This window comes from Mus musculus, chromosome 17, assembly GCF_000001635.26.
Source record: "Mus musculus strain C57BL/6J chromosome 17, GRCm38.p6 C57BL/6J".
Classification (NCBI taxonomy): domain Eukaryota; kingdom Metazoa; phylum Chordata; class Mammalia; order Rodentia; family Muridae; genus Mus; species Mus musculus.
The window spans coordinates 84,314,167-84,336,556 of record NC_000083.6 but is presented as its reverse complement, the minus strand read 5'-3'; the positions used below and the strand labels follow the sequence as shown (position 1 = coordinate 84,336,556).

The following is a 22,390-nucleotide window of genomic DNA, read 5'->3' as shown; positions in this document are numbered from 1 at the left end:
CCTAGGTTCACTTCCCAGCACCCACATAGCAGCTCACAGCTGTATGTAACTGCAGTCCAGGGAATCTAGTGCCTGCTGTGTAAGCACAGTACTTCAGGTACAGTGAAGTGTGCTCACATATATACAGGTACCGTGAAGTATGTTCACATATATACAGGTGAAACACCTGTAAAATAAAAAATGTAAAACTAACTCTGGAGTAGATGAAATGACTCAGTGGGGTAAGACACCAACAACTAAGCCTGACAACCTGAGCTCATTTCCAGGACCTTAGTGTGAAAGTAGAGAGCCAGCTGTCAAAATTGTCTTCTGTCTTACAGACAGACAGAGACAGAGACAGAGGAGGGGAGGGGAAAACCCAAACCAAGCAAGGTGAAGGGGCTCCTGAGGCTCCACCCCTCCCAGAGGATCTACCACAGTGGTGTAGCCGTTGGTAAGGTACCCATGCTCCTGTAAACAACCTTTCACCCAGGCTTCTCTAAGCAACTGTAATAAAACTTGTGAGTCACTTGTTAAAAACCCATGGAAGTATATGAGGATCTGCAGTAGGAGGGCATATATGAGGATCAGAGATTTCATATGTAATTATCACTAGGAATACTTAATGTATCCTAATAAACAACTTTCTTTTAAGTTTGATTTTTATGTATGTGTCTGCCTTCATGTTAGTATGAACATGCACATGGGAGCCCACAGTGGCCAGAAGCCGGCATCAGACAGGCTGCAGACAGTACTTGGTGACTCCGAGGGGTGCTTGCTGCTTTCTCAGAACCCATGTCAGTCATTCCAGTCCCTGGGAATCTGATACTCTCTTCTGGTCTTCATGGTTATATTCACACACATGCACATAGACACCCCCTACACACACACACACACACACACACACACACATATGCACATATGCACATAAAATCTTTATGCCTTTAATTCTAGCACTAAGGAGACAGGCAGATCTCTGAATTCAAGGCCAGTCTATTCAGAGTTCCAGAACAGCCATGGTCACACAGAGAACTCAGGTCTCAGGGTGGGATCAAGATGGGGTGAAAAAGAATTTACTGTTTTCATTAAGTGAAGACCTGAAGACCTGTGTTCAGTCACTAATATCCATATAAAAAGCTTGTTGTTATGCCATGTGCACTTGTAATTCTAGCCCTGCAGATTCGGACATAGAAGGGCCCTAGGGCTTACTAGCTAGCCAACCTCACTTCCTGGGTAAGTCCCAGGTCCCCATGAGAAATCCTATCTCAAAAGACAAAGTGGGGTTGGCAAGATGGCTTGAGCCCTGATGACCTGTCCGTGTGCCCCAAACCCACATGAAAGTAAACGGAGAGTGACACCTCACAAGTTGTCCTCTGTGTGTCATGGCACATGCACCCAATAATAAAAACTTTTTACATTTTAAAAGGACTAGGGACACAGTTCCTGAGGTTTAACATCCAAGGTTGACCTCTAGTCCCCACACACAGACACACAGCCACACACACACATACTTACACACATAGACACACATACCTGAATTATTTCTTCCTCTTATTTTTTAAAATTTTTGTCTACATTACTAAATGTACTTAATAGATTCTTAACATCCTGTATTACTGGCCTGTTGCAGCTTGCTGCTGTGAAACAACAGCTAAGTTGCCTGTGATCAAATGTGGGTCCCTGAGCAAAAATGATCAATAATTTTAGAAATATAAAGCAGAGTCATTTTAAAGGGCATTGAGTCCCCTGGGGCGGCAAGAAATGGTGTCATTTTGTTTCAGTCTTACTCTGTAGCTGACAGTAGACTTTTTACTATGGATATCTTAGAACATGCAACTTTTTAATTTTTCTGCAGTCTTTGTACTGGTATAAATACATATAAACTGTCTGTAATGGGAAAATGTAATTATATCAATGAAATGTATTTTTGTCAAGATATCTTTTCTCTAATTGCTAGCTAGTGCAGGGAGGGTTTTCTGGTTCTAGTGAGTAATGGCCTAGTCATGTTTCCTCAAAGCCATCAGACAGGGAGAGCTTCCCATTTCCTGAAAGCTCTGGACAGCACAGTACAGAAAGTGTGACTCCAGAGAGTCACTGGCTTTAGAAGAGGGTTGCGTGCAGGACCCTTGCTTTGCCAGAGGCTTCTCCTTGTGCACGTTAAAGTGAAACAGGAAAACGTGACAAAATGTGGGGCTGGAGAAATGACTCAGCAGCTAAGAGCACTGGCTGTTCTTCCAGAGGTCCTGAGTTCAATTCCCAGCAACCACATGGTGGCTCACGACCATCTGTAATGGGACAGCTACAGTGTATTGATATAAATAAAATAAATAAATCTTAAAAAAAAAGTGACAAAATGTGTTTGAAAGCAGTGCCTGCCTTCTTCAGTCTGAAATCTTTTATGTGTAATCACTTTCCTTCAGTGAACTGGGAGAGCCTGATCGCCACCCTGGCATGTTCCTCTTACTCCTGGTGTTGGAGAGACTGTACCCATCGCCGATGGACGGCACATCATCTGCGCTCAGCTTGGCCCCTTTTGTTCCTTTCATTATCAGGTAGTGTCATATTGCAGGGAACTTGAGAGAATGTTCTATCTTGTTCTTATTTGGAGAATTATAATCAATATATTGTCTTAGGGAGCCATTTTGTGAAAGCAAGAGAGTGAAGCTTTCTGCTATTGCTCCTGACTGTTCTCCAGTGCTTTCTGAGCAGTTACCTGTGCTTAGCCCCTGGGTGTGGGCGCCTATGGCTGTGTTGATAGTGTTTTCCTTGGAGACCGGCTAGTGGGTGTGTGATGTTGATCGGAAGTATCCCTTTTGAAAACACTGCCTATGGTTTGTATTGAACAGTATTGGGCCAGCCAACACAGGTATGCTGGGCGGGCTTGATCCTAGCATGTATTCCCTGCCCTGTGGTTTAAAAGAATATTAAGGCACCTGGCTCTTTACTCTGTGGAAGTCAGAGCAACCAGGACCTGGTGTGCCTGTGGCAATGCCACTTAGCCCATTGTCCCACTTAATCTTCTGTTTCAAACTTGGGGTGCCTAAAAGAGATGCAAAAGCATAATGCATGTGGGTGCACACCAACTACAGGATACATCACCAAAGGCCCCAGTACCTCTTCTGAAATGGCTGTCACTTTTTAGTTTTTGACTGTGCACCTTAACGTGTGATCCTCAAAAAGCATTTGTGTTTTCCTATGACTCACTTTAGAAGCTATAATATTATTATCAGCTCTTACTCTTCGGAGTTCTTGACTAGCATGTGCCTTTCATGGATCTATTGAAATTTGAGATGGACTTGGGGAAGCACAAGAACACAAAGCTTGAGTGTGTTTATTATTTGTGCAGCATCTTGTGTTCTGCTTCCTGGGCTCACATAGTTGACTTACGCATTTCCATGTGAGAAACCATGAAACACGAGGTTCTGACATGTGATGCTGTGGCCATTTGTTTGCCACCAAGCCTGGGCTGTGGTTGTGCTATCTGTGATCACAGAGGTGACTCACTGGGACTGGCTTGGTTTCCGATACAAAGTTACCGTCTGCCTCCTCCAGTATTGGGTGATTCATTTTAGAAATTTGGTGGTAAATTTTACTTTCAAGAGCCTTAAAAGTGTTCTCTTTCATGAACATTTGTGTGTATTTGAGGGGAGGATGCAGCTAAGCAGTGTTTCAGAAAGTTGATAAAAGGGAAAAGGTACAAACAGTATCAGCGCCATTAGAAATCAAGATGTGCTGTGCACCATCGGCTATGTCGAGACCATTCATTCTGCAGAGGCTTTTACCACACCATCTGTTGTTGGTTGTTCCTAGAGACAGGAAGTTGCTACATTGAAAATACTCTTCCAAATGGACCTACTTATATATAATCTGAGTATGTGCATGGTCCTGAGAGATAGTCAAAGATTACAGTAGTATAGAAGATTTAAATACTACTCTGAAACCAGGTTGTAGAGAGCATTGAAGTCCTTAGTAAGTGTGTGTTGTTGACATAGGCATGACCATGTCAGTGAAGCTGGTGCCTGGCCCCATGGGTGAAATTTCCCTGGATAAGATTCAGAGAATGGCAGCACCTTCCTCTCAACCATGTGGGGATGGTGATGGTGACTGCAGGAAATGTTCACAGCTACTCCGCACCACCCGCGTTGGGAGCCCAAGTTCATGGCCTAAAGATTGCTCCCCTACAAAGAGACTGCTCCTACTAAGATTAGCTAATCCTGTCTCCTTTTTCAGTTGTATATGGTAACCCTGCTTCCTTCTTCAGCTGGCTGTGTGCAACACCCTTACCTCCCTGTCCAGTTATATATAAACATACTGAGCTTCCAGTGCACTGCAGCTTCCCCAATAGAGAGTCTAGACCGCCTGATCCCATATATTCTGTGTGTCTGGTATGTCCTTTCCTCATTACCTAGTTAGGGTTCCAGGCCCCAAGCTGTGCAAGGATGTATACCAGGAACTGAGAACATCATCTGGGTTAGTTTGGTTGGTTTAGTTTGTGTTGTCTGTTTCACAGTGTTGGGGATCAAACCCAGGGCCTTGCTCGTGCTTGGCAAGCTCTAGCATTGAGTTGCATCCTCAGCCCTGGTATGTAAGAGTCTACCCAGGAGGCTGGGAAGATGCTTTAGCAGTTCAGAACACTTGTTCTTGCAGCAGACAAAGGCTCCGTTTCCGCTATTCAGATGATGGCTCACAACTGCCTGTAATTTCAGTTCCAGGGAATCCAGCAACCTCTTCTACGCTCCACAGACACCAAGTACGGCCATGATGCGCACATATATTTGCAGGCAAAATACACATAAAATCAATAAATCTAAGATTTTTAAGGACTTTAGCTTATTTCTCTGATACTGTTTTGTTTGTTTGTTTGTTTTTGTTTTTGCCAGCCTGAATCTTAGAGGTAGCTGATTTGGTTTTTCTGGTCTGTATGGGCAGTTCTTTGCTATCCAGCCCCTTCCTCCATGAGTGCAGTGCCTTCACATATAGCCACTCCCTCTGCGTTGTGACAGCATGAAGCAGAATAATGGGGCTTTACAGGAGCTCCAAGAACTGCTTGACTACAGTTTACCAGCGCCTGTTTGTCGTGCTCTCTAAAGGGTTAAAGGAAGGGCCTGGAGCCTTTCAGTTCCTTTCACAGGCAAATTTCAAGCTTCCACTGAAACATTACAGGAAAGCGTATAGTACCATCCTAGAGCGCCATGACTCTGGAGTCCTGGAGAGCAAAGGCCTGGACTGAGGAGGCTCGGCTTCAGAGTGCTCTGCCACTTCTAATTGTGACCCTTGCATGCTGCGGTGTTCCCGCTCTGGACTAATGTGCTCTCTGTGTGAAAAGCACCTGAGAGGTCAGCAGCTCACTCACTGAGGGAGATGTCGCCTCACTGCACTTGACTGTGCGAGGCACTTAGAAATGTCCTTCCTCCCCGCCCCTCGGCATCCCCTTCTTCCTGCTTGGTTTAATTCATTTTCAGTACCCATCTTCCCCAGTCCATTTGTTTTCCTTTGTTTAAAGTGAAATCTGCTTGCTTGCTTTTCCCTGACAAGTACTAAGTACAAATAACAAAACAAGTACGTTCCTGTAGAAACCATGTACCTATGGGGTGGACATTTTACATTGAAACAAATCTCTAGTGAACAATCAAAGACTAGGAAAGCTTGTGTTCATGTATTTAGAATGTTTCGTGGAACCTTAGGATTTTATCAGTCATATCAAAGAGGAAGGTGAAGATAGAACAACTTAGTCTTGTGACAGGAAATAATATGACTCTGGTCTTGTTTTCCTTTAAACACATAATGTAGATGATAACGTTGCACCTTCTCCAGGTTACGAAGCAAAGCAGCTGTGTGCTGTGTTGGGGTATTGTGGCTCTTACAGGAAACAGTAACGAGCTCCTCCTTCCGTTGAGATTCTGCTACCAAGAGGTCTCCTTTAAGTCTGTGTGTTAAAGTGCTGTTTTGTTTTTGTTGTGGGTTTGAGATGGAGTCCCTTGCAGCCTACACTTTCCTGGGCTCAGCGAGTGGCCAGAGATGACCTTGTACTTTTGATCCTCTTGCCCCTACTTCCCAAGCACCCGCATAATAGGCATAATAGGCCAGCGTGCCAAGATTATGAAGGGCTGGGAATTGAACTCAGGACTTCCAACTAACCTATGTGCCATGCAGCCATCTATCTACCCTATTTGTACCTGCTCTGACTTCCCAGAATCCTTTTAGATAAGCAGAGGGCAACATTTGCTTTAAAGAGACAAAAAAGGCAAGCAGAGTGGCTCTGGCACCACCAAGGTGAAAGTCCTGCCTGGCCCTGTTCTTGTGCTGTCGGCTCCTGATGCTCCCCTCTTCAAACGTGCAGAGCACCCCTTCCTTGTCATTCATCTCTACTCTACTGTACCAGTGCTCAGTGCTTGCTCTTCAGCATAAGCTATTCTCCTTCTATGCCGATCAGGCATTGCTGTTTTGTGGTACTTTCCCCTACCTAATACAAATTTGGATACTGAGTTAAACTGAGTAATGTAAAAATGAAACTAGTTGGAGTCAAAACTTTGTATGTGAGCTGATCTGTTTATCTCTGAAGTATTCAAGGACTTCTGTAGCCACGGTGATGGTTTATATAGGTAGGGGCTTCAACTGGGTTCCATGTTCTACCTGGCCTTTGAGGAAGTCTGTATTAACATGAGCTCTGCCATTTGCTTATATTGTGAGTCACCTCTCTGATGTTCCCCCTTCCCATTCAAACAAGTTTTGATCAAATTAAATTCTTGGACTGAATGTTACCTTGGTCCTCTCTGGCCTCATGAGCTTGGGAGCTTCTTGGAGTCTGAGCTCCTCTCTGACTGTCCTTTAGAGAAGCTCTGTGAAAGTCTGTCTTACAGGAAGTGCCCTGAGGCAGGGTTAGTGTCATAGGAGAGAAGCAGCAGCAAAGCACTGTCCTTCTGCTGTAACTCATCCAGTTATAATGGAGCCAGTCATGGAAGGGAAAGACACCCAGACTAATACAGCAAGAATGGAAAACCCGGGTAGGAGAGCCTCAGTGTAATGGGGTTAAATGTCCTGCTTACAAATACCGCTCCTAGGTTTATGTGTAACAGAGCCCAGGAGGTTGACAGTCTTTTATAGGAAAAGAATAGAGAAGGATAATTTTAAGGCTGCAGGTGGTGGTGCACATCATTTAACACCTTAACCCTATCATTTGGGAGACAGAGACAGGAGAATCTCTGCGAGTTTGAGGCTAGCCTGGTCTACATAGAGAGCTCCAGGACAGCCAGGACTGCATAGAGAGACTCTGTCTCTCTCATCTCTGGTGGTATATAATAACTGCACATATTTGATTGGCAGGTAACAGTGTCTTTTCAATGCCCATGTGCAGTGTGTCCCACATGTCATTGCATCCTAAGACATTTGTCATTTCTTGGGTTGAGAACATTTAGACTCTGAAACAGCAGGCATTTTTTTTAGCACTTGTTTTGGTGAGTCTCTGCCAATAAATGGGAAGGAAACCCCTGAAGCCAGATGAAGGTGGGGTTCTAGGGAGAGTGCACTGTGTTCTGTGAGAGCATGTCCTGAGACTCAATGACTGACAAACATGGGTTCAAAAGTCAGCATTTTGGGGACCATGAGGCATGGAAATATTGTGCTGACAACCTTCAAAAAACTCTTCAAAGTGGAAAAGCAGTGTTTTAAATGACTGCATAGTTGTATTGATATCAGCTATGTTTGACTTGCTCATCAAAGTATCACTCCTAAGTGTGCTGTGCTTTCTCTGCTGAGAACTAGAAAGGCCTCCCTAAGATGAGTGAGTCCTGGCTGAGTCCCTTCAGTGCTTGATGGCTTCTCGGCTGCTGAAGTGAACTTTAGTCAGCATCTACTCACTTAAAGGAAACAGATTCAGTTGCAACTTATAAAGTGTGTGACATAGAGAAATGACTAAGTTGCAAGGTTTTCAGGAGTCAGGGAGGCACTGCAAGTTCAGGCCACACCCATTATCTCTATGCAGCTTGGGGAAAGGAAGGGGAAAAGGAACTGGAAAGCCACGAACTCAGAACTTGAACTTTATTTATGAAGTATGCTTTCTTTTTTAATGCTTGGTTCTCGACAGATGGTTGAATGTCATATTGGTCCCTATACTTTTTTATTATGTCTGATATAGCCCTTTATTGAAGATAGAGACTAGCAAATTAACTCAACAGGTAAATGCCCTGGACAGCAAGCCTAACACTGACCTGGTCTTGATCCCTGGGACCCTCCTGATTAAAGGGGAAAGCTGACTTGTACAAGCTGTCCTCTAACTTCCATGCAATAAGTATTTTTTTGAGTTGTTTGTTTTTTGTTTTTTGTTTTTTTTTTTTTGAGACAGGGTTTCTCTGTGTAGCCCTGGCTGTCCTGGAACTCAATCTATAGACCAGGCTGGCCTTGAACTCAGAAATCGCCTGCCTCTGCCTCCTGAGTGCTGGGATTAAAGGAGTGCGCCACCACTGCCCAGCAAGTATTTTTTTTAATATAGATTCTAAATAGACTTAGGAAACTGTATTGGTAGCTTGAGACTAGAGATATGTACCATGTTCTGGTCTTTATAATTAAGATTATATCTGATTAGAATGTAGGGTGTCTGCTTTGTGTGAGAAAGTTTTGGGAATGGTATTTTCTGTGAGCACAGGGTGCAGCGTGACACACTGCTGTCAGAGAGCAGAGTTTTTCCATGGTCCTCCTGAACTCTGAGGACAGGACAGGCCCACATTGTCCTGTTTGTTATTCTGCTCTGGGACCCTCACTTTAGGAGGGTCATTGGTAGGCTAATGTTTATTTGAGGCAGTGAGCACAGTGTGGAGCAAGCTAGACATCTGGAAGCCGTTAGGCTGGGGAAGATGGTAATGGTCTCCACACACTCAGTTAGGCTGGGGAAGATGGTAATGGTCTCCACACACTCAGTTAGGCTGGGGAAGATGGTAATGGTCTCTACATACTCAGAGGCTGCCATATGGCAGAAGGCACACAATTTGTCATTTTTCCTCCCAGTGGGAACGTAAGAGAGATTGTGACTCTGAAGACAAAGGAGAGTTTTGTGAAAGGCAGTGTTCTCCATCAAAGGCATGAATAGATTTCCTCATAGTGGGCTGCCCAGCAATAAAAGTGTTTGAGGAAAACTGATCATACGTCGGACACATTTCCCAAAGGATCTCTGATGCATCTGAGGTTGGGCAGGATGATTGTCAAAGTGTCTGTTTGGGATGCCTTGTTTCAGAATGAGTGCTGAGTCTTCTTGTAAATGTCTCACACCTGTGTACACATTCTTTTCTTTTTTTTTTTTTTTTTTTTTTTTTTTTGGTGTTTTTCGAGACAGGGTTTCTCTGTGTAGCCTTTGTAGACCAGGCTGGCCTCGAACTCAGAAATCCACCTGCCTCTGCCTCCCGAGTGCTGGGATTAAAGGTGTGCGCCACCACGCCCGGCTTTTTTTTTTTTTTTTTTTCTGTGTACACATTCTTTCATCTTCCTCGATCTTACTAAGGAGAGCATTGGGGAGCCATCTTGGCGTGGCCTACATGGTGTGGTGGTCTACTCCTAAATGATGCCCTCCAGAAATTAATCCATTTAAATTTAGCTTCTGAGTAACTTCTGTAACTTTGTTCTGGATGTTTCTGAAAACACTCTTTTGGCCTTTGTGATGTTATGTCTGAAAAGCATTCCTTATTGATTTAATTATCTTTTTCTGTGGTTGCTGTATTTCTTCCATTCCAGATGTTGGCTTAAGTTGCCTTTGTTTTCTCACAAGTATAAGGAACATCTGAGTCTTGAGAAGTCAGAGGTGGCCTTTTTAAAATGGCTGGAATAAATAACTGTTTGTTGTCCTAGTTTTTAAAGGGTCATGTTGAATAGAGATGCCTGAGGAGAGGATTGGAGTCCCCAAGTCCTGACATTGCACAGGGGAACACCTAAGAAGTGCGCCTGTTGGGGCTGCAAATGAAGGATTCCCCTTTCCTGGCCCTCCTTTGGTTACCACTGAATTTCATAGGGGCTTGGGGACAACAACTCCTGGCACCCTAATCTGCTGACAGTTGGGTTATCAGGAGACCTGTTGCCCTGTCTGTCTAGAACTGTCTCCCTTTGGTGTCACTGGTGTGACTGACTAACTGTAAACGCTGGATCAGGCCTTGGACAAAATGGCAAAGTACAAAGGTTCACCTCTGCTCAGGGGGGTTTCAGCGGCTCATTTTCCCTTTTGTCTTTAAGGCAAACTGGTGTCCACTCCTCTCTCTATCAGGGCTTACTCCCTGCGCTAATTGTGATACAGAGATGTACATGTGAAATAACTCCCTGAGACTCTAGTGGCAGCAGTTTAGGCCTCAGAAGGAGGCCATGGAGCAGAGATGGGAATAGGGGTTGTTGGTGCTGGGATATCCTCCTGCTTGGCCACCTCCTCCCTGTGGCCCCATCTAGCTCTATTGAGAGCTGTTGTCATGCTCTTCCGAGTTTGCAGACTCCGTCCAGAGGTAGGTAAAGTTTAACATGTGGGATAAAATCATGTTTTCTATTTTGCGTGCCTCACCTACCCCTAAAGTTCTGGGGGGGAGGAGAGAATGACAAGAAAGGAAAATACTCACTGATTTTTCTTTCTCAATTCCTAGAGCAAGCCTGGCCAACTCAGTCAGGGGTGCCAGAGCTCTTTAAGACCTTTTTTTTTCCAAGTATGTTTTTAAGAAACAGGAATGAGGAATTCACCTCTCATGGAATGCATTGACAAAGCAAACTAGAAAAACAAAACTTGTAGAGACCAGCTTTTCTTCAGTGTTATCTGTTACTTCAACAGGCCAGTTCAGGTCATGTTAGAACAAGTGATTAGATCTGCAAACAGTCTCATTCTTAGGTGAAAATTCAGCGATGATAATCCATGGCCTGTTGGTGTCATTTGGTTGAAAAGCCTGAATCCAATCAGTTGATTGATGAGCAGAGTACTTGCTAAACATTTATTGTGTATCGAGCTTGTGTTGAGTTGTGGGTAAGCTGGAAGGGGTCTTCATCCTTGACGACTTGGCTGTAAGGTCAGTGAGATGAAGTGCAGGCTGTGACTCTGCCAGCGTGTGTACGTTACCCACAGTGTTAACATGGTACAAGCCCTAAGTACTGAGGCCAGTGAGGTGCAGGCTTTCCCAAGAAGCTGGACAAGTAAAATTTCAGGGAAATTCAATTTGCCATTTGGGGCACTTATAGAAACAATCCACTGTGGTCTCATGCAAGAATGAAATGAAGCCCCGCTCTGCAGACAAGGCACCCAGATATAGGGCAGGGCTTCAATAGCTCTAACTCATAACTCAGAAGTAACTATGGAACATTGCTTCTGTTTGAACTAAAGGTGACCCAGGAAATGCAGAGACAATGGTTTGCATTTTTAACGGGAGAAACCATTGACAACAAATCTTTGGAAACTTTAGTAAAGAGTAGTATTTACCCCAGAGGCTATACTTTTTAATTCACTAACATTATACATTTAAAAATACTTTTATAATTTTTTCCATATAAAGCTTTTATTTCCCTGGTCCTAAGTATTTTCTCAAAAAAATTTGCCATGGTGCTCATAGATATTTTTAATGCTAACATGAAAGGCTGCACAGACCAAACCCATGCTGGCTAATGTGCACTCATTTCTGTATGTAGTAGGGACCATTTTTATACCAAAACTGTACTTTGTTTTTTTTTCTACACAGAAGTATGAGCTAGGGAACTGAGCAACATGTAAAAATTAAATACAGCACAGTAGAATGATCTGGAAAAATGACACCATAGTATGTTTTGGTTATCTTTTCCGGGCCCCTGGTGCTCACTCACCTCCCCCCCCCCCCCATCCCACCCACCCCGTCTCTGTCTGTTTCTGTCTCTCCCCTTCCCATTGCCCTTCCCCTCCCACGCCCCTTGTCCTTCCCTCTTTCTGTTCCCCCCCACCCCTTGGGCCTTGACTCTTCTTACGCAGCACAGTAGTCTCCTGTCATCCTTAGGGATATATTCCTAGATCCCCAGTAGTTGCATGGAGCCAGCCAGTATTGACCCCTGCTCTGTGTTTGGCCCCATAAATGCATACATATGCACCAAAGGTGTAACTTAGTGCTTGATGCACAACCTCAAAGCCCCCGCCAATCCCCTCCCCTGGTGTCGCTGCACGCCTAGGAGACTTGTAGCTTTTCCTCTTTTCCTACCGGATAGCTTTCACCTTTTCACTTCAGAGTGCTGGGTTGGGATAGTTCCTTGGCAGGGCTGAGTTTCCAGCTTTACCACTGCTTTCTGTGTTTTGAGATGTTATTCAATACAATGTGACTTGAACCCACCTGCTCTTTCTCTGCAGGAGTCAATAAGCCAGACAGCCAAGTGGCTTCCAGGTGGGAAGCCTATGCCCTGGGGATGAGCTGAGCAAATGGACGGTCATGTTTTCAGCTGGATACTTCAGGGCAATCTGAGATTTAATCACTGTACTCAAAATCTTATATAAATTCAAGCTTAAAGATTGCTTATTCCTGAAATTTCCCAAGTACTTTTAGGCCTCAGGTAATTGAAACCATGGAAAGTAGATCTCAGGGTCAGTAGGAGTCAGACAGCTGTGTCTACGGTCTGGCTCACGCATGCATTATGACTTCATGTCGTGCATGAAGGCCACTCACTGCGACTTCCATGCTTTTGCTTGCTCTTCCCCATCTTCTCCATTCACATTGGCATTTCTTTTTCCCTCACTTGATTTAGTGAGCATTTGTCACTCCCACTTCATTGTTCTGCTACTGAACTTCCTGAGAGTCTGGTCTGCTCTTGTTTAACTCCTTACCTCTACTTGATCATCTTGTGTTTATAAGAGCCGTTAGAGGCCACTGGTGCCTCTCCACAGAGACTTCTACTCTCCCTACCCAAAGCTGTCTCATGTTCTGTGAGGATTCTGAGAAAACTTCATATTCATAGTCCCATACTTCATGCCCTGCTCTGATCACTCCTTGAGCCATTGCAGGCTAGCTCCTTCCCACCACTGCACTGAAACTATATCTAGTTTCCAACGCCCCTGAATGCTTTGCAGTAGTTTCTGATTTTATCCCAAACTGATGCTCATGCTCATGACTCCCTCTTCCACCGCCTTTGCCATTGTTTCTCTCCCCTCTTCCCATTCCTCCCCACTCTACCTTCCTACTGCTCTTCACTCTCTGCTTCCTTGTCCTGGCCTCAGCCTTTTCCATTTATTCCCCTGCACTCCCTGGGCTTGCTACACACCTAAGGAGTCAGTCTTGATCTCTGATTCCTTCCTTCCTTCCTTCCTTCCTTCCTTCCATCCATCCATCCATCCATCCATCAGAGACTTTCTTAGAGCACTCTCTGCCTCTCCCACAGACAACCAGAGGTCAGGTCTTGGAGTTGTCTCTGCTCACTGAACAGCCCTCCCTTAGGATCAACAGCAGTGTCTACTGTTACACTCCACCTTCTCCACAGCAGGACCTGACTGTGTTCACATTTGCTCTCTAATAGGAGCATTGCTCTAAAATAAATCCCTGGTCCCCAAAAACCTTGCAGTAAGTGTGAAATTAAGTGTTCTTTTTTTATTACTGATTAATACTAGTTTGCAGTAGCAAGTAGCAGCACTTCATGACAGGCCCTGGAGAAAATAAGTCTGATACATCTACAGACCATTTAAGTCAGGTACTTGCTCCTTTATTTGCTCACTCAACAGAAATGTGCAGAGAACACTGAGGCACCAAATAGGATGGAGAATTTGACCGGGCATTTTTCATCTGAGGAATCCTGGCCTGTGGTGTTTCTGCCTCTTTTTGTTCAGATTTCCCCATCCTAATTAGTGATAAATGGTACTTAGCAGATGTCTATGGAACATTTATAAGACCTTCTATATGTTAGCCTATTTAATCAAGACAACAGTGTGAGTTTGTTGTTGCTATTACTGTCATCTAAAAGGGGTGGCATGGAAATACGCCCTAGGTCATATTGCTAGTGTGAGCTAGACTTGGGTTTGAGTCCAGGTGTTGGCTCCAGAGCACATTGGCCTTGGTTTCCTAGTTCCTCACCCAACAACAGGCTCTCCCACCTACCTATTTCTGATGCGCTATCTGTGGAACATGACAAGCAAGTTCTTCATGTGCCAAAGGTAACCTCTAGTTTTATCTAACAGGTGTCTGGCTCGCCTTGTTTTTTTGGATGTTTCTCCTTTGGGGCATGATATTGGCAGTGCACTCGTTTTTCCAATCTGAAATCAGCACTTAAGGAAGAAAAATTGCAGTAAAATCCATCTGCTTGTGACAGGTTGCTAAATAGAATTGGCTCTGCAGAAGTCCTGAGATTCTTGAGAAATACTGAGACTTTGTTACAAAAGAAATTGTCCTTGTTACAGGAGCTCAGGGTCAGCATACACTTGCAGTCATCTTGGTGAAGAGCACGTGTGGCTTGAGGCTGAGATACCTAAAGTCCTAATGAGATTATTTGTGGGCTGCTATTTATGCATGCTTTCAAAAATAAATAAGAAGTTTTCCTTCTGACTCTAGTGTGTGTTATCCTGAGTTTCCACTGTTAAAACTTACATAATTTTGGACTTTGGGTTGCTGAGAGTGAAGGAAAGCCATTTACCTGCAGATTTTCAGTTTCCAAAGGACTCATCCATGCTCATCTGTTCATCTCTCCTGCCTTACAACAGAGTCACGTGGTTGTCAGTACACATCCCAGTGTTTGTGTTGCCTCCTATCTTCTCATCTGACAGTTCTAAGCCTACTCAGGAAAAGGCCAGCATGGATAAATAAGGTGTTTAAATGGGTTTCATTGCTGCAAGGTACATCTAGGAACCTTGTGTAATGATCTCGAGGGGCCCTAACAGTAGCAGCTGGTTGGTGTAAACAGGTTAGAATTCCCCTTTCTTGTCAGTTTTATGTTTCTGTGTACTGAGTCCCGTTTCTGTCTTTCACTGGCTGAATTCAGTTCAGTCTAAATATCACAAAACCATAGTTTGGTGCCCCAGGGGTGGGGAGTATCCCATGTTCATCCCCACAGCATTCACAACATCGGGAAGAGGTGTTGTGTCTAGAAGGCAGGGAAGCAAGCCTACGCAATCATGATCACCGCAGCTGTGCTGGGATAGGCCATCTGCTCTGGTGCAAACCGTGGACAGATAGCCAAATAGCCAAGAAAGAGCTGAGTTGTTACTGAAAGATGTGTCACACAGACAAAATAATTTACAAATAGTAGGCAGGAAATATTTTCAAAACACTAAGAGAGTCCCTTGAGCTGACCTTGTGGGTGTTGGCTTGTTTCTTGCTGGACTGTTCATTCATTTTTTTTCCCCCTATAAGAGTCATTATTTCCTACAAAACCAGAATTTGAGGTATAGCTTCAGTTGAATGTGGACAAAAATGATAAAAATGTAAAATCTAATTTAATACTAATTGTAATTATATAATTCTAACTAAGAGAAACTTTTCAAGAAATGGAATTCTTGGTGGGTGTGATGATGCACACATTTAAACCAGTACTTAGAAAAAGGCAGGTAGATCTCTGTCAGGCCAGCTAGGCTACATAGTGAGTTTCAGACAAGCAGGGCTACATAGTGAGACCCGGGGGCGGCAAGAGGATTTGCATTCTGCTGTCTGGTTGAGCTTGTCTCTAAAGTGGAAGCTTTAGAATACCGCAGCTTGATAGAATTCTGCTTATAAACCAGCCCATAGACCAGCTTCTTCATGCCTGCCTTTTCTAAAGCATTGATGACACAAGGCACTGGGTGTGAACCTACAGGACTCCCCAGGATGGCACAACAGCCTGGCAAAGGGAGCTGGTGTTGTTGGGCAATTGTGCTCTGATTTGGAAGCACCAGGCTGTGCATTCTAGAATGGGTGGCTACTCTGACTCAACCTTAGATAAATATTCCTGAATTCTAAGTAAGAGTTCCCACCCACACACTTACTTAGAATTCCTGAATTCTAAGAAAAAGTTCTTCACTCAGTTCCATGGAGTGAACTGAGTTTGGAAGGCAGTAAGAGAACACTTGGTACTAGGTACTAGGTACTATTCCTGTAACCACCCCATTTCCCTTAGGAGTGACTCTTATCTGGAGTGCTACTAAGCTGCTGCAGACCCTAGCAAGAACCAGCTCACTCTGAGGGGAGTGGAAACATATGAGGAGTTATAGTCTTAAACAGTGCCCACTGTCCATCGAATACTCTTAGATACCACCTTTATCTTGAGCTGAGGCTTGAGGGGTTTTCAGACAGATCTTCATTCATTAAGTATGTAGTTATGATCCCTTCTAAAACAGTGAGAGGCAGACTACACTTAAGTCATTAAGTGTGAGTTACTTTACATCTTTGGTCTTAACAAGAAGACAATTAGAAGACATTGGCAGATGATGCAGCATGGGGAGAAAAAAGCATGCTATCATTCTCACACTGTGGTCTGGTAGAGGACCATGCCTTTTCCCCACCACAATTGCTCCCATGCTTTGAGTAACGTCTATTTTTCATTTACCTCTCTCCTGTCAGAGAAATCATTCGAGGCCTTTTTACAGCTTTGACTCTTCCTTACCATTCAGAGAAGTCGTTCTATTTCCTTTGCAAGATGAAAGCTTGTCTTTGTCCTCCCCAAATAGTTCCAGGCTGCAGAACACCCAGAATCCTTGCAGATAAAAGACCTTGCTGATAAAATGCTAGATTGTTATCAGAGATGCAAGTGAGGGAGTCAAGTCCCTGCCATTACTTACCTCCTTACAGCTTTGTTTATATCCTGTTCATTTGGGGCATGTTTTTCTTGGACAGTTTCTTGTCTGTGCTCTGAACTGCAGTCTGAAGTCTGTAAACCTCCCAAAGGTCAGGGAGTAGTGGGTTCCTTCTTTTCAGACAGGTTTAATGGCGAGGAAGAGAAGATCAAAGTTTCTATCTTCCATCTGGAAAGAAAGGGACCAATGCTTGGTTTGAATGGTTAGTTCCTCACCTCAGGTGGCAAACGTGTGCGCTTTGGTTCAGAACACTTAGCCAGGAAGTTGCCTGGAAATAGACTGGCATTTATGTCTGAAGCCAAGCAGTGATAGATAGATTGGGTATTCAGGCACTGAGGCCAGGGGCCAGTTAAATCAAAATAAAACTACCTGGGAAGTCTTGACAGCATGATCTGCACATTTAAAAATGGCTGGGCTAGGCGTGGGGACATCACAGCACTCGAGAGTCAAAGGCAGATGGAACTTTGAGTTTGAGGCCAGCCTGGTCTACCTACTAAGTTCCAGAGTCTCAGTGGTTGCAGTCATTTTCACTTAGTATTTCCACCGAGTGTGTAGTGGTAGATAATTCCTATAAATATATTAATAACTGACACCACCTTCACTGATGGCTAACATATATGACATTGGGTTATACAAACATATATGCACACATATAATGTCCTTTGAGTTTCCCAAGTAACTCAGTGTGTTAGCATCTTCACATGTGTTCACTTACTCTTTCTGAAGTGTCTGTTCAGAGCTTTGACTCCATTTTTATTGAGTTGTTTGTTTGCTTCTAAATATATTCTGGATTCTAGGGTTTTTGACATAGATTAATTTATTTCCCTGCATTTAGAACCAGAAAAACAAAATTAAATTGCAGCAAGAAAGAGTCTAATTATACCAAAGGAAGTACTTTTCAACTGTTGTAATACTATAGTCTAAGTATGGGTTCAGGGACAAACAAAAGCCATGTAAAGCTTTTCCTGGGGCACTTATAGCGGAAGGGCTGGTAGTCTCTTAGCAGTAGTACTGCAGGTCTGTTGGGACGTGACGCAGGTTAATCTTCCTGGAGACGAGTTTATTGCTAACATGTCAATACCCTTCCTGTGTGGTACCATTTTTCTAGGCCAAAATAGTGAAACTTTTTGGAAGGCATTTCCATGTGCATTTTGTTATTTAAAGATTCATTCTTCCTGATTTTAGTTGAGTCGTTGCTAGGAGATAAAAGGAAGGTTACTTAGGGGCGTTAATCAGCCTAGCAGAGCAAACTGCAATCTCTGTAGGGCAATGGCCACTAAAGCCATGCTCCACTTTCTCTCTTTCAGCAGCAACACTTAGTATTGTGAGGCAGAGTCACTTAGCTCTCTGTAAGGCAAAATCATTAACCAGACTTTAGAGAATCCAGATGATTTAGAGGTCATGGGGTTGTTGTGGCCTTAGAAGGAGCGAGGGGGGCTTTAATGACAGGGTTCCAATAGAGTTAATGAAGGGCTTTTCTGTGTAGAAAACACTGGTCAATTGTTTTCAAGTCTGACAGAGGTCCAAGCCCAGGAGAACTGCTCTGACTTCGGTTAGTTCTAGGCATAAAGGTTTATCATCAGCATCAATATTGTTACGAGATCAAGCTATAAAATAAGTCACGAGTGTTGGAATCTTTCAGAAACATAACAGATTCTTTGTTTGTTTGTTTGGTTGTTTGTTTTGTTTTGTTTTGTTTTTGTTTTTCGAGACAGGGTTTCTCTGTGTAGCCCTGGCTGTCCTGGAACTCACTTTGTAGACCAGGCTGGCCTCGAACTCAGAAATCCACCTGCCACTGCCTCCCAAGTGCTGGGATCAAAGGCGTGCGCTGCCACGCCTGGCTCAACATAAAAGATTCTTGTCATAAGGGGAACTAATCAAACTGTTTACATTTAAAAGTATTTAAGCTGTTATGTGGCGTGCTCAATGCACAGGTTATGTTAATTTTATTACTTTGGTGCAAAAGGAATTTTAGTTTCAGACTAAGTTTTAAGTCATAATTAGGCTAGTTAATCAAAATAGGAACTATTACCATCAACACAATTTTGCCAGTAAGTTTGTTTATCCAGTTGCTTAAACATTTTGACTTCAGGATTTGATGAACTCTTAGAGAGCACTTTCTGCATCCTGCTGGCTGTGGAAGTACAAAAAGATCCTGGAAGAAGTAGTAGTTGGTTGGCAAGAAGTCAGGAGATTAATTGCACATGAGGCAAAACTTTTTTGCCAGTTTTGCCAATTTATTTGACTTTGAAGCACTGGTTGTGTGATACATGGTCAGGGTTGTTGGAGAATTGGGCCCTTAGTTGCAGTTTGCAGTACATCTCCTCTCCTTGCTGACGTACTTCTCAGATGTAAGGAAGGGTTTCACTGGAATTCAGAATGCTGTGGCTGGTTAGCCTGGCAACTGACTACCCTCAGTGATCATAACTGTTTCTGTACATGCTCTGCTTGGGCTCTGCTTTGGAGCAGCTTTGTGATGCAAGCACAGAGCTGGAGTACCGTATACAGTGACACTAGCTACCTTATACAATCTCCTTTTCATCACAGATACACTGTTTTGCACAGAATAACAACCTTATGGAGGCAAGGGGCATTCACTTACTGAGAGCTCACCTTTCTAATGTGCATCAAATATCAGACAAACGTTGGATGGCCATGTTGAGTTCTTTGGCAACTTGTCCTGTGGTTGTGGCTCAGTGTTGGTCATCTTAACTGTGGAAGGCGAGCTGTGCTTGTTCCTCCCGTCTAAGGTTATCCATTCCTTTGCAAGACTTAGAGTTGTCTGTCACTCACCATGTGCTCACTAGCAGGCTCTGACTAGTTCACGCTTGACATTGAGAGTTTTCTCTACTGCTTCACCACTCACTTGTAATTCTAATAAGAAAATCACTCAAATCTGCTCTTCGTCTAACATCAAAAGTATAAAATAAATATAAAACAAATATAAATTAATAAGGTATTAGTTTTTAAAAGCAAGAAATATGTATTAAAATATTGTAAAACTTATCCGCAGTTATTAAAAATGTATTGTGCAGGGGTTTGATCTCTGCATTCATGTATACAGGCATACATAATTTAGAAAAAGAATAAAAAATAATTCTTTAAAAGAATGCATTTCTCTATCACACAGCAAATTTTAATACTATAAAACCAAAATCACTTTTGTACTTAACCTAATCATATCCTTTAAAATAATTATAATAGGGCTGGTGAGATGGCTCAGCAGGTAAGAGCACCGGACTGCTCTTCCGAAGGTCCAGAGTTCAAATCCCAGCAACCACATGGTGGCTCACAACCATCCGTAAGGAGATCTGACTCCCTCTTCTGGAGTGTCTGAAGACAGCTACAGTGTACTTACATATAATCAATAAATAAATCTTTAAAAAAAAAATTTAAAATAATTATAATAGGCACTCAAAGTTAAGTTGGTCAAAAAAGTTTATCAGGCATCCATGATTTCTCTAGCCAGTCTAGTTTTAGGGTACTTTGGACGTCAGAATTGTTTTTAATATGTTGATTTACCAATATGAAACTATTAGGTTTAAGAATATTTGAAATCTTTTTTTAAAAAATAAAAATAAACATTATTCTTTCTATATCTTCTCCAAGATACATGCCAGTAAAAAGAAGGCAAACACTCAGTACCTTTCTGTGTAGTCTCCTTTTGCGGGGAGGGAGGATTGCATTTGTTTTTATTGAGTTTGGTCCAATATTCTTTTCTTTTCTTTCTTTCTCTTCCTCCCTCCCTCCCTCCCTCCCTCCCTCCCTCCCTCTTTCTTTTCTTTTCTTTTCTTTTCTTTTCTTTTCTTTTCTTTTCTTTTCTTTCTCATCTTTTTTTACAGTCTAGCCATTATCTCCATCCCGGCCCAGCCTCTGGCTGTTCCTTGAGCCATAGTCCTCTAAGACCTAGAAAGTCATTCATTGTGAGCACAGACCATTCTCCCAGGTTGATGATGCGAGGTACAAGTGTTCTAAGTCACTTTGAGAATTAGAACTCCTGGCAGTATAACACCAGCAGAAGGCCAGCCTGTTTAGCTGGCTTCCACGCCTGTCCACTACCTTCGAGAAAGGGAGACACCCTGAGAGCTGGTGCTATGTGCAGAACCACAGTAGAATCTGCAGGCGCCTTTTTTAGTCCCTGTAGATAGAGCAGGGCAGTTAGGAAGAGCTTTGCCTCCGAGAGGGCTGTGCAGCTTATCGTCGTCGTCTCAGGCTGCAGAATCTGCACCCTCGGCTCTTCTACAACGCTCATTCCAGCCTGTGAGCCCCCAAGGTAGATCTGGCAATGCTTTTCCAGTTGTTGTAGGGGAGATGCCAGCAAGCTGGAGCCCACTGAATGGCAGGGTGATAGTCTGTGTTACATCTTTAGATATTTAGAGCACTTCATTTTTCTTTTGGGTAAGACTGAAAATATTTTTCCTAAATCTCTAGGTCTAAGGGGGTCCAATATCTTTGTGTGGACATCCTTCCAAAGCGTTCTTCTTGACCTGGGAAAGAGTTCTTACTAAGGGAAACTGTGTGTCACAACTACAGAGAAAATCTTCTTCCCAGCTGTCTAAAACACTACTGGAATCTCAGAACTTTAGTTTCAAATGTTATTCATTATGGGAAAAAAAACAAACAAGTGGTGAATGATTGAGATGAAATATCAGGTGAACTATGAAAATTATATTTTGTCTCTGTCTCTGTAAGGGCAGGGAATCAGGCATTAGCATTTAAAAGCCATGCATCTCTTCATTATTGAAGAAGTAATTCTGAGTAATGAACGTGCACTGTGGACATAAATACTGCACATTCCCTTTCCATCCTTCTCTGGGGGACTTGTACATGCCATTGCCCAGCACTGTACATGCCATTGCCCAGCACTGTACATGCCATTGCCCAGCACTGTACATGCCATTGCCCAGCACTGTACATGCCATTGCCCAGCACTGTACATGCCATTGCCCAGCACTGTACATGCCATTGCCCAGCACTGTACATGCCATTGCCCAGCACTGTACATGCCATTGCCCAGCACTGTACATGCCATTGCCCAGCACTGTACATGCCATTGCCCAGCACTGTACATGCCATTGCCCAGCACTGTACATGCCATTGCCCAGCACTGAAAGGAATGGTGTGCATGCAAGCAGCCATCAGCCGCGGCTACCTCTGCATGCATGTGTCTGCCACATGCGGTGGCTGGGTGCTGCTGAAGGGGTGTGCAGCTGCCATTTTAGTTTAAAAATTAGCATCTGGGTAAGGCCTAGCAACCACGCAGCAGAGTGCGGGTGACTGCAGAATCATGCATCTCCTAAGGCCCAGCCCCAAGGGATCACATCGTCCTTCTCTCATGTTCTGTTGTGGCTTAATAGTGTCAGCATTTCTTCATGTGGTTTTGTTATGTCAGTCACAGTTAACTTACATACAATCACCGATTTACCTGCAGATACATGATATTTTTGTTTTGTTTTGCTCATCAGACCTGACAATGTGCAGTTTTTAGCTTAGCAAGTATCTACAGTTCTTATTCCTCACTCATTAATCCGAAGGAAGGATTTTTTTTTTTCAGTTTAGCTCCAAAACTCCAAAAGTCCTGATTCATTTATATTTGGTATATTTGAATGGAGAAACCCGTGACGAACTGAGTAGAGGATGTAAGTGCAGTTGTTAAGTCCTAGCTACCAATGCAAGTGGGCAGGAAAAGGCCAGTGCAGT

At 43.5% G+C, this 22,390-nt stretch overlaps 1 protein-coding gene across 8 annotated transcripts in view; it reads left to right on the top strand.

Annotated features, from left to right (window-relative positions):
* Positions 1-22,390, top strand: part of Thada (thyroid adenoma associated) — a 276,191-nt gene that overhangs the window by 129,690 nt on the left and 124,111 nt on the right. For all 8 annotated transcript variants that reach the window (XR_003952120.1, XR_003952121.1, NM_183021.3 and 5 more), the window contains exon 28: positions 2,400-2,531. Coding sequence is in view for 6 of the 8 variants with exons in the window: in NM_183021.3 (NP_898842.2) it covers positions 2,400-2,531 (132 nt within the window). In the remaining 2 variants the exon portion in view is untranslated. The remainder of the gene's footprint in view (positions 1-2,399; positions 2,532-22,390) is intronic.